The sequence below is a fragment of the Brachypodium distachyon genome, chromosome 2 (genome assembly GCF_000005505.3).
Source record: "Brachypodium distachyon strain Bd21 chromosome 2, Brachypodium_distachyon_v3.0, whole genome shotgun sequence".
Taxonomy (NCBI): domain Eukaryota; kingdom Viridiplantae; phylum Streptophyta; class Magnoliopsida; order Poales; family Poaceae; genus Brachypodium; species Brachypodium distachyon.
This window is the reverse complement of record NC_016132.3, coordinates 37,048,116-37,060,307: the sequence shown is the minus strand read 5'-3', so window position 1 is coordinate 37,060,307 and position 12,192 is coordinate 37,048,116. Positions and strand designations below refer to the sequence as shown.

General features: G+C 44.9%; 3 protein-coding genes across 3 annotated transcripts; all 3 read left to right on the top strand.

Moving 5' to 3' along the window:
- Positions 1-702: 702 nt before the first annotated feature.
- On the top strand, positions 703-1,860 carry LOC104583242. Its single transcript, XM_024458830.1, has 3 exons — positions 703-715; positions 811-1,125; positions 1,289-1,860. Exons 1-3 carry the CDS (start codon positions 703-705, stop codon positions 1,336-1,338), a joined length of 378 nt encoding a protein of 125 aa, XP_024314598.1. The 3' UTR covers positions 1,339-1,860.
- A 1,622-nt stretch (positions 1,861-3,482) lies between these two features.
- LOC100840310 (diacylglycerol O-acyltransferase 3, cytosolic) lies at positions 3,483-5,426 on the top strand. Its single transcript, XM_003568934.4, has 2 exons — positions 3,483-3,834; positions 4,234-5,426. The coding sequence occupies exons 1-2, from the start codon at positions 3,568-3,570 to the stop codon at positions 5,197-5,199; spliced, it is 1,233 nt and encodes a 410-aa protein (XP_003568982.1). The 5' UTR covers positions 3,483-3,567; the 3' UTR covers positions 5,200-5,426.
- A 217-nt stretch (positions 5,427-5,643) lies between these two features.
- On the top strand, positions 5,644-11,983 carry LOC100827264 (probable leucine-rich repeat receptor-like protein kinase At5g49770). Its single transcript, XM_003566553.4, has 19 exons — positions 5,644-6,764; positions 7,232-7,361; positions 7,447-7,518; positions 7,689-7,763; positions 7,876-7,947; positions 8,058-8,219; positions 8,307-8,381; positions 8,456-8,527; positions 8,619-8,687; positions 8,786-8,854; positions 8,941-9,015; positions 9,098-9,169; positions 9,253-9,390; positions 9,508-9,926; positions 9,998-10,129; positions 10,302-10,441; positions 10,525-10,744; positions 10,933-11,168; positions 11,256-11,983. Exons 1-19 carry the CDS (start codon positions 6,674-6,676, stop codon positions 11,784-11,786), a joined length of 2,850 nt encoding a protein of 949 aa, XP_003566601.1. The 5' UTR covers positions 5,644-6,673; the 3' UTR covers positions 11,787-11,983.
- The last annotated feature ends 209 nt before the right edge of the window (positions 11,984-12,192 follow it).

The window sequence follows — 12,192 nt, the reverse complement described above, 5'->3', positions numbered from 1 at the left end:
CAAATACATCCTTATTTGAGAAAATTTGAGACAAATAATATGGGTCGGAGGGAGCAGCATTTTTGCCACTCCGAAGCCACTCTGGTACCTTGGGCTACTATCAGTCTCAAGTACAACCGTCCAACTAACACCTAAAAATGTAACTCATCAAAATTTAGTGGTGAACTCTCCTCACACGTAAGGAAGGTTTTGGTGGGTGCAAAATATGATTTGTGTATGTTATATTGATTCTACCCATTGCTTCATTTGCGGATTCCCTGTTAATACCATGATTGTCCTACGACTCAATCAAACCGAAAAGGTCACTAAACACCGCTACACTTCTTCCATTTTGAGGACCAAAGAATCGTCTCGTGCCACCTAGATAAAATCTGATATTCTCAAACACGCCATCAGTCTACAATCTTATGTTGTCATTAACACTAGAAAACGAATACTATAGTACTAATTTAAGGGGTCTGTTTCGTCCGACGCAAATCGATACCCTAAAACAGTTTAAAGATTTACCGTATATGATTTTACGAGCCGGAGTTTTATGGAATCTGCTAGAAATGCCTAAAATTCATATATATATATAATATATATATTATATAATTTGGACGAAACAACTACAAAGTACATACACATGAGTCTGCACTTTTATACTCGGCTCCGTGCGTGTTGCCGACGCAGGACACATGTGAATAGGATGAAAGCCTGGGGATGGTGCGGGTTCGTTTGGATTTTTTGGTGCGGAAATCAACGTGGTTTTGATTGGATTGGGTTCAAACGGGTGGAGATAGAAAACGGGTCGGACTGGATTGGTTTTAGTAAAACTGCGGTTTGGTGCGGCCTGGTTTGGTCCGATCCCACGAGATGTGAATTGGCACTACTCGACCCCGATAATCCTTGCTAGGGGTTGCGCCCGCGCCGCCGCCGTCGCTCGGGCGCTCCATCGCCCACTGCCACCGGCCGCCCTCCAAGAAGTCCGCCCTTCCCCGTCCCCGCCTCCTGACCTTCTTCGCCGCCTCGCGGTAAGGGTTGCGCTCGCCGCCGCCTGCTTCCTCGCGAAGCTCCACGGCTGGCTGCCCTCCAAGAAGTCCGCCACCGTTTCCCCAAGGCCAGATCTGAAGGATATTCTCAACGGTAATTTATCTCACCTAGAATATCTTGGATTTCTTGATGTCACTTTGGTACTGTAAGCATGGATGATACTACTGTCTACTGCTATATTCAATTATTCAGATGATTGTACACTTTGTAACTCATTCTTGGTAGCATATAACTGATAATTGTTTCTCTGTAATAGATTACTTGCTTGCATGCATGTCTGGTCAGGTGTATATGAAGGAGAGCTAAATTGAATCCACTATTCTCTAGCACAGTCAATGCTTTTAGCTTGGCGATGATTTTAGCTTCAATGTTTTTGCTTGGCGATGATTTTAGCTTCAGACCTGGAAATGCTACAAGCATGTACTGGACTTGTCGATATATTCAAACTATCTCAATTTGGTAGGATTTATACAGGGACTTGTTCTTTTATCATTTGAACCAGCTCGCATTGTCTTGCATCATCATGAATGCAGCACAACTTTCTTCCCCTATCTGAAGTGAAGGCCTGTACCCCAATCAGTGTCATGGTCATGGAGTTCAGCCCTTCTTGTGGTTACCAGTGTCATTGGAGCTTGCGCTGCTTGATAATGACTTTGGAGCAGAGAATGATCATCTAGATTAATTGTAAAGTTGTTTTCTCTTAGATGTGTTTTATTTCTTCCGTTTTGGACCTGTATAATGATTTTTTGCCTCCGTTAATGCATCTGGGGATATTGCTTTGAATGTTTATGGGCTTGTTTGCAGATGCTATTTAAGATTAATTAATCATGTTGTATGGCACTTCATCGCTATAGTTTTATCTTTTGGCACTTAAGCCCAAGGAATAAAAAAAGGCATCAGGTCAGGTAGCGCCGTTAGTATTTCACAATTCACAGGCGTTAAGCCCACCTGAGGTCCTGAGCAGAACGCACGCGAGCGAACTGCGTCCGGCTTTTTTTTTAGCAGCAACTGCGTCCGGCTATTAGCATCCGTGGTTGGGTTCAAACCGCATATTTCATATGGTTTGGTGCGTGTGTGGTCGAATATCATGCGGTTTGGATTCCCTGACCTGATTTGTGGTTTGGGCTGGTTTGGTAAATGCGACCAGTAACTTCTGGTGAGGGTTGGATTCGGTGCGGGTCCTGCACCATTACCAGGCAATGAGTGGGATCCCACGTCCCGCTTTTCATTTGAAATTTGGTGTATTTATATTTAAAAAGCATCTAGATAATATTTCGCCAAGTAATATGGATCAGAGAAAATAGTTCAAAATTTTAACTTAAAATTTGAACTAAAAATTGGGAAATATCAGGTGAAAACTCCCGTCTGGTGCAAATCTGAAAACTCTCGTCCAAAGCCGTTGGATTGCGAAAGGACGCTTCAGATGTGAAGCGGAGGCAGCTGCACTACTTCATGCCCGCGTACCCTTCTCCTGCCTTCAACTGAGAACAGGCTGCCGTCGTAGTCGTGGCCGTCGGCAGGCCCTCCGCCCTATGTGACGCTTGATTGCCAAAAAAGTCTGCCTTCTGCGATTCCTCGATCCCTTAGCACAATTTGGTGTGGATTTGATGGACCGGCCCGTGACTCCAAGAAATTTATTCCCCATCTCCTGACCATGCGCTAGAAATCTCTTATGCCGAACAGAACATGGTGTAATTGGATGATTTCATTGTCCGTATATTTTGATTCATTCATGTTGAAAGTGGGCTTGCCTGGAGTCAATTTTGGGCGTGGGTACTTGTGAGCTTTGATTTATTTATTGTACACGGATGAGAGTTTGTAGATTTATTTCTTGGTTCTGCTCACTTTCGTTGGCATGGAGAAGCAATCACAAGTTAGCATAGCTAATTTGATTTCTGCCATTGACTGTTCTTGGCTCAGTGATTAGGGGCCTAGTAGTGATGAATTCGTAAAGTTAATTCACAGCTTAGAAATCTCCATCCGTAGGTCCCGTAGGACTGAATCCATTTCAGGGTCTAGAAACTTTTCTTGGTTCACCGCCTGAGGGTTCAGGCATCGGGTGAGAACAGCAGTTTCGTCGCTCGACAGCAGCAGCAGCCCGCAAGGCGCATCGCCATAGGGTCAGATTAAGTTTGGACGGAGGTAGACGAAGAGGGCAAGATGGGTTTTTCTTTTAAAAAAAGAACACAAGTACCGTAGCTGCCTCCGCATCACATCTAGACGTCCATTCTGAATCCAACGGTTCTGAATGAGAGTTTTCAGATTTGCAACCTTGGAGAGTTTTCACGTGATACTCCCCCAATTAAACTAGAAGCAGGATTTGGATCCCACACCTATACGCCTGGACTGGGGCCGCGTCCTGCGCCAATCGTGGGCCACGCAAGCGCATCGAAGCCTCTCACCCACTCACGAAGCGCCACGTCGTCAAGAAGGGTACGATACTAAAATCACAACCACGGAGGCGTGACCAAGCATCGCAACGCCACCAACGCGCCGCAGGATTTGGTAGCGGGAGAGGAAGGGGAAAACGCATCCATGGAGTTCACCGGCGCTGCTGCCCTCCGGCGGTCGCTCCCCGCGGCATGCCCGGCGGTGTTCTCGAGGGAGAGGAGGAATCGGGGGATGCCGGGCAGGGTCTCCTGCGTCGGCCGCGGCGGAGGCGTGGGATTCGCCGACGAGGGACACCTCAGGTACTACGAGGCGGCGCCGCGGAAGGCGGTGGAGGCGGCCGCGAGGGACCTCACCAAGCTCCGGGCCATGGGCCTCGTCGCTGGGGACCCCTCCAAGGAGAAGATCCTCTCGGTGAGCCCCCCCTTCCGCTCTCGAATTTCGGTTCTGTTCGGGTGTTCCCCCATTACGCTTCGGATTAGGGTTGACAAATCTTGACGCGCCGAGAATCATTGACCTATCTGTAGTTGTTTATTACGTTAAAAATTCGAGAGGGTTAGCTTTTCCGGAATGATTTTGAAATGATGATGGTGATGCGTTGTTTGATCTGGTCTCGAAGCACAAACACTGCTCATTCCATCCCCTGTAGTACTTCATTTTCTCTGTAGGTAAAGATAACGATTTGTTAACGCACAATGCTTGAGATGGACATGAATTCGGTGGTAAATTAGTTAGCTGAAAGTATTGCAGTGCACTTTTCCTGTGACTTCGGACTCAACTTGAGCTCAGGTTTGTGTGGGATTATGAATACAGGAAGCTACCGAGCTGCTACTGCTGGAATTGAACCAGATGAAGGATGCGGAGGACGACCTGAAGAAGAGGGAAAAAGAGGAGAAAGCTGCTATGAAAGCACTGAAGAAGCAGCAGAAGGAAGCGAAGAAGGCTGCAGCTGTGATGACCTGTGGAGATGGCTCCTCGGAATCAAGTGAGAGCGAGTGTGAGGAGGAGCAATCCACGGAAATGAGCTGTGTAGCCACCAAGTCGATGCCTGGAATTGCGCAGGGGATGGTGTTGCCAATGTCAGTACCCCAAATCACTGCATCTGAAATTGGAACAATCCCGGCAATAGAGTTTGACAAGGCTGCGATGAAGGCCATGAGAAAGATGGAGAAGGAACAAAAGAAAGCTGCAAAGAAGGCCATGAAGATGAAAAAGGAGGAAGAGAAGAGGATGGCCAAACTGAATTCCTGCAAGGGCGATGACAGCTCCTCGTGCTCATCGGAATCCAGCGACAGCGAATGCGAAGGAGAAGTCGTCAGAATGAGCCGCTGCGCCACCATCACGGCACCTCGAACACCTCCTGCAACCACAGTTTTCCCCATCATAGTGCCTCAAATCCCAGATTCCGCCGCACTGGGTGCACAGATCTCTTCTGGGCCAACAACTGCCATTCAGTGCACTGCTACCAGCATCGCAGTTGTCGAGAAACCAGCGTTGAACAGAATCGAGGTCTGCATGGGTGGCAAATGCAAGAAGTCAGGCTCGCTCACCGTACTGCAGGAGTTCGAGAAGCAGGTTGGCACGGGCGGCGCGGTGGTCGGATGCAAGTGCTTGGGGAAGTGCGGGGTAGGCCCGAACGTGCGGCTGCGGAGCGAGGTCCCGGAAGAAGGCTCCCTACAGAATAAGAGTACCCTCTGCATTGGTGTAGGCTTGGAAGATGTTGGCACCATCGTGGCAGGCTTCTTCGGAGACGACAGCGATCTGCTGGGCATGAACTGATGATGGTCACGTGGACAGACCTGGTGCGCATGAACTGACGATGGTCACGTGGACAGACCTGGTTGAAGATGTATTTTACAAACTTTGTCCTGGTACTGCTTACTGCCCAACTATAGTCTATACATCTGTAGATAACCAAACCTTGATGAGCTGTTGTATTCCACTGAGCCTACTGTAGGATGTAATGTATGTTACGTAACGAAGAGTCTGGCTCTCCGTGTTTTCAAGTTTTAAGCATCTGCTTTAGACTTTAGCAGCAAGAATTTGAAGCATTCTTGTGGGCTGAACGAGCTGCTGTTTGTTGTGTGACTGTGTCGCGGTTGAGCTACAACACAAAGGCATACGTCGTCCTGAATAAAACAGAGTTCGAAGAAAAGTAATCCTGGAGGAAGCTAGCTGGCTACAAGTAATCTTGGAGTAATCTCAGAGCATACCTCTGTCAGTCTCTCTATACTTGATTCTCTACATTTCTGTATAGAGATTCCATATAAAAGATTTCCTTGTCTTATCTATAGAAGAACGCTCAAATATCATTTTTTATTCATATTATATACTCCTTCCGATCCATATTAATTGCCTCAAATTTGTCCAAATATGGTCTAAATACATGTAATATTTTGACAACTAATATGAATCGGAGGGAGTAACTAAACAATAATACATTAATGGTACTAACCCATGTTCAAAACATCAATCAACATTATATTTAGTAATTACAAGATAGGATTTGATAAAATAACGCTAAATTGCATGTGAATAGCATTAGTTATCAGTCACACAGCTTGAGCAAAAAATATTATCAACAACTAGCTCAGTGTGTTAGTTTATGCAATTTACTTAAATTAGTATCTGCAAGTTCGAATAAAATACGAGAAAAAAAGAAATGCACGAACGCGCGTTCAGTTGGGGCTGGATTCGTGTAATCTGACGTCTACGGGCAAAGTGGGGCCTCCAGATTTAACACCTGCATTATCATACTTGCAAACCTGTCAGTCGCCCTACGGCTCCAATGCAATTTAAGTTTATTTTCAAGGAGGAGAGTGTCAAACCAACCAAAGCATCTCTGATTGATTAGTACTGGCAACGAAAACGCAAAGCTTTCATGGACTTGACCAAGTCGACGCAAAACCGAAGTCCAAAAGGCTCCGTCCAGGAAGAAGCAGGCAGGTGCCTGTATTAATAATCATCTGATTTCCGACACGGCTCCTACATTTCAGCGTTGGCGAGCTCCCCCGTCTTCTTCTTGCTTCCCTGCGTCCCTAGTTGGTTCTTTGAGCTCTCGAAAAGCAGCTCCCTCCAAGGCTCCAATCCACCCCAGCGCGCCGCTCTCCTGTTCGCGGCGCAGAGAAAAAGCTAGAGGAGGAGCTTCAGGAGCAGCAGAGGAAGTCAGGGAATTGAAGCGGGATCAGAAAAAGGGTCGTTTTTTTTTCTTTTTGCGGTTTTGGCTGGGGCAGGAGGACCTGAGGGAGAGAGAATGGCCAAGAGGCGGCGGCTCTTCTTGCTGCTCGTCTTGTGCCTCCTCGCTGGGTCGAGGATCGCTGCCGCCGACACCAACCCACAGGATGGTATGTATGCTTGCTCTCAAGTCTCAAGGGTTTTCTGCTTTTCCTTCTTTGTTCTTGTTCAGCTAGTTTGAGGTTTTATTTTTACCTTGTTATCGGTGAGATTATTATTATTTTTAGTTTGAGCGACACTTTTAGCTTGTTATCGGAGGTTTTTTTTTTAGTTTCATGAGTATTTTTAGCTTGTTGGAGGGTTCAATTTTGGTAGCATCTGGTTTTCGGATGAACAGGCATATACTGTAGAATTTTTGGCACTGCAATCATTTTCTGGAAAAGTTGTTGTGATACTTAAATTAGACCCTGTTAGTAAAGAATATTCTACTAGTAGCAATTTGCCCAAGATACCCATCGGAGTCCCAACCTAATTTTAGTTATTCCATCCATGTCCAGTCTTCTAATTAAAAAAATACTAGTACTACTATCCAAAAGTTGTCTGATCAGCTATCGTGTGTGTCTCTCCTCCTTTGCAGCGGCTGCTCTCAAATCCTTGATGAAGAAATGGTCAAATGTGCCTGCTAGCTGGAGGCAAAAATCGAACGATCCTTGCGGCGAGAAATGGGATGGAATTGCATGCGACAACACCTCAAGGGTTACATCGTTGTGAGTATAATTGATCTCTCTGCATTTCTTATGAGCTGTCCAAGATCCTGCTCTTGATGTCGCCTGACTCCCTTGAATGCTGTAGAAATCTATTTGGTATGAATATGAGAGGCACTCTGGGTGATGATATAGGAAGCCTGACTGAGCTGAGAGTCTTGTAAGTGCTTCCATTTGTTTAACTTTGCTAGAGTTCTGCTGAGCATTTCAAATTAGGTTCAGCGTTGAGATAATTCATGCTATGGATGCCTCTACGCTTTTGACTGTTTAATGGTCACACGATAAAGTAATATTAGGACACTTAATAACTGGCCTATGAATGCACTGCAGGGATCTATCCTCAAACAGAGACTTAGGTGGTCCGCTTACACCTGCTATTGGGAAGTTGATTCAGCTTAAAAACTTGTAAGTTGCAACAGTTTGCTTAACTGTCCAACCTGTGAACTACTATATAGTCTAGTGTTTTCACCCTAATCACTGACGTACCTTCTTCCATGTAACTTGAATGATTTTGTAGAGCATTAATAGGTTGCAGTTTCAGTGGTACTATTCCGAGCGAACTAGGCAACCTGGCACAACTCGAATTCTTGTAAGATTATTGTTGTTCCTTTGTACAATTCATAACTTTGTTTGCAAGAATTATCCATTTGTTGGATCTCAATGTGGTTTTGTGAATCATGACTCCATGTCCTTCCTCAGCGGTTTGAACTCAAACAAATTCACGGGCACTATTCCACCCTCATTGGGCAAGCTCTCCAAGGTTAAATGGCTAGATCTAGCTGATAACAACCTGATCGGACGCCTCCCAAACTCCAGGGACAATGGAGCTGGATTAGACCAGCTTCTTATCGCAGAACACTTGTGAGTGTCATAAGTAACATTAGTTTCTTGTTATCGTATTTGTCACTTGGTTATCACTCATTCATATATTGCTTCTGCCCTTTGTAGCCATCTTAACCAAAATGGTCTAGAAGGTCCTATCCCAGAATATATGTTCAACTCCAACATGCGCCTCAAGCATATGTAAGTTCAGATATTTAGGCTTTCCTCCTGTATCATTTGAACCATAATTTGTCTGACTGATGTGTTGTGTGCAGACTTCTGGACAGGAACAGGTTTAGTGGAAGTATTCCAGCATCTATCGGGGTACTCACAAAACTTGAAGTACTGTAAGTGTTCATACAAATTGCTCTAGAATTTTGTTGGAGAATTAGTGTTTTTGTGGCAAACTTATTGTTTCGATGTGCTTTTGGAGATCAGCCGTCTAAATGACAATTCCTTCACGGACCAAGTTCCGGATATGAAAAATCTGACTATACTCCATGTTCTGTAAGTTTTCACATCCTACATTTCCAAAAAATTATTAAGTTGGTACCTTCCAAAAAAACTGCTGTTTTAATTTTAATTTTATTTCTTGGAAATCTCAGAATGCTGTCAAATAACAAGCTACGCGGACCGATGCCTAATTTGACAGGAATGAATGGCCTTCAAAATGTGTAAGAACCTAATGCAATCTCAATCTGCATTCTTTACATACTTTTGCTCGCTAAGATTGACAAGTGATACGGAACTATGTGCACAGGGATCTAAGCAACAACAGCTTCACATCTTCTGGTGTTCCAACTTGGTTTACAGATTTGCCCAACTTAATTACCTTGTAAGTCACATTGCTATCTGAATTTCAATACTAAACAGGCTGTTTAAGAGCAGCAAACGACAAATTATTTTCTTTTGCACAGGACAATGCAGTCGGTAGCAATTTCTGGGAAACTACCACAGAAGCTTTTCAGCTTACCCAATTTGCAACATGTGTAAGAACATAAAACAACAATAGGACCTCTACCTCGTGCATGTTCTTTATTCGAGATTTACTAACCAGTCAAACATATGGCAGAATATTGAATGATAATCAACTAAACGATACGCTTGACATGGGCAATAACATCAGCAAGGAACTAGGACTTGTAGACATCCGGAACAACAAAATCACCTCACTTACAGTTTACAGCAGCCTTGACAGCAAAATTCTCAAGTAAGGATAATCGCTCATTTCAAGACCTATTTTCATGACTGGCTTTGACAAGGCAATGTGTTCCATTCCCTTCAAATTCTTATTCTCTATGTTATCTTGCTGCCCTGTTGTTGCCAGGCTTGAAGGAAACCCACTCTGCAGTGGCTCTCTTCTCTCAGGCACAATGCTCTGCACGGACCGGCTAACAGAACATCCACCTGTGCCTTCTTCCTTTGATGTCCAATGTGCAAATCCGTTTGTCGAAACTATGGTGTTCAGATCTCCTTCCTTTGCCGATGTCATCAAGTACCTTCCTGAACTGCACAAAAACCTCTCGACCACACTGAGCAGCTGTACCCCAAACAAGCTAGGCTTGGTACCATACTCCGAGGGCACGTACCTAAATGTGGATATCAGAGCGTGCCCAGTAAACAGCAAGAGGTTCAACTACTCCCAGGTGTTGAACTGCTTTAATCTGACCCTTCAGACTTACAAACCACCAGAGACTTTTGGACCTTACTATGTGCACGCACATCCTTATCCTTTCCACGACAAAGGTAATGATAATTGATCCAATTTTTTACTTATGTTTTTTCTACTAGGCTGATGTGTGGCTATTATGTTCCAGCTTCTCGAGCTGTTTTGATTGGTGTTGTGACCGGCTCTGTTCTCCTGGTGGTTGGGCTTGCACTGATCGGAGTTTATGCCGCACGTCAAAAGAAACGAGCTCAGAAGCTTGTCTCTATCAATAATCCTTTTGGTAATGCACTGTCCCTCATATATTTAATACTCCCTCCGTTCCATAAAGATTGGCATGGATTTGAACTAGCTATAGTTCAAATTCATGCCAACCTTATGGAACGGAGGGAGTACAGATGTTATCATCTTATGTTTCTTGACCTTCCTTGTGATCTTTCCGTTCAAATTTTCAGCTTCATGGGGATCAACGGAGGAAGATATTGGTGAAGCGCCAAAACTCAAGAGCGCTAGATGTTTCACACTGGAAGAGCTCAGGTTAAGCACGAATGACTTCCGAGAAATCAACGCAATTGGAGCAGGAGGCTATGGAACGGTAAGCAAAACAACCCTCGGAGAAATGGAGGTTCTTCTTATCTTTAGGACAGTCCAATAAATGCTCTGTTCTCACGGAAACAGGTGTACCGAGGAAAACTTATGGATGGGCAGCTCATAGCCATCAAGAGGTCCAAGAAGGGGTCCATGCAAGGTGGGCTCGAGTTCAAGACAGAAATCGAGCTCCTTTCGAGGGTGCATCACAAGAACTTGGTGGGGCTAGTTGGTTTCTGCTTTGAGAAGGGTGAAAGGATGCTTGTTTATGAGTTTATATCCAATGGAACTCTAAGCGAGGCACTATATGGTATGTTACAATGTTCTTCCATCTCAGTGTCACAAGTAACTTTGAGTTATACGAGGTGTGTACCTTTTATTGGCAACTTCTGAAACCAGAAAGTGCAAATGGAACTGGGCGGGGGCCTTTGGCTAAAAAAAATAAAAAATCTTTTCCTCATGATTACCAGCTGGTTTGATCATATTCGGTTATTGTAGGTATTAAAGGAGTACAGTTGGATTGGAGTAGGAGACTTAAGATAGCTCTGGATTCAGCTAGAGGGCTAGCTTACCTCCATGACCATGCCAATCCTCCAATCATTCACAGAGATGTGAAATCCACCAACATTCTCCTTGATGCGAAGATGACCGCCAAGGTCGCAGATTTTGGCCTCTCCTTGTTGGTATCAGACAGTGAGGAGGGCGAGCTCTGTACAAACGTCAAGGGAACGCTGGTAAGCTTGCACTTTGCAAGACACAAAAAAGGCATCTCCTTGTTGGTACCATTTGAGCTCTAAGCTAAACACTTGACATCAATGCAGGGCTACCTAGACCCAGAGTACTACATGACGCAGCAACTGACAGCAAAGAGCGACGTCTACAGCTTCGGTGTGGTACTAATTGAGCTCATTGTGGCCAAGCCACCTATACACGATAAGAAGTACATCATTCGTGAGGTGAAGACGGCATTAGACATGGAAGACAGCATGTACTGCGGCCTGAAAGATGTGATGGACCCAGTTCTTCGGAAAATGGGGGACATCCCGGGCTTCCCGAGGTTCTTGAAGATGGCACTACAATGTGTGGAAGAGGTGGGACCCGACCGGCCGTCTATGAACAACATTGTGAGGGAGATCGAGATGATAATGCAGGACAATGGGCTCACGCCCGATTCGATGTCGGCAAGCTCTTCGTTCAGCGTAGACTCGACAGCAAAGAAGTTTGTGCCAAGGTATCCGTACTCCAACATGTCAACATCGTCCACAACGTTTGAGATGAACAGCAGGGCCTTTGAATACAGTGGGGGGTTCCCTTCTCAGGGCAGCTTGAAGAACAGGAACAGTACATCATAGGAAAAGGGTTGAAAGGCTCATACGCTTGTAGCAGAATGCCAGACTGTACAAACTGTGAAGAGTCAGAAGAGTGATTAGAGACTTGCATAGTTGAATTTATAGGATTCGGGAATGCAACAAAGTACACTGTACAGAGTTAGTAAAATGACAGTTTTTGTTAAAAGTAAAAAAAATGTCTAGTGCTCTTCCTTTTTCTATTTTACGAAACAGCCACAGCGAGCTATTAATCTATTGCCAAAGAAGTTTGGACAGAATCCAACCGGAAGATTACAAGAGAAAACACAGAAAACAAAACTAGATCTTGGTGGTCTGCCTAATTTGGCCGGCTAGATTTGTCGGTTTTGAACTTACTACCGGATAACCAGGAAACAAGTGCCCAGTTGAGCAAGATAGTTTGCGTGGCAGC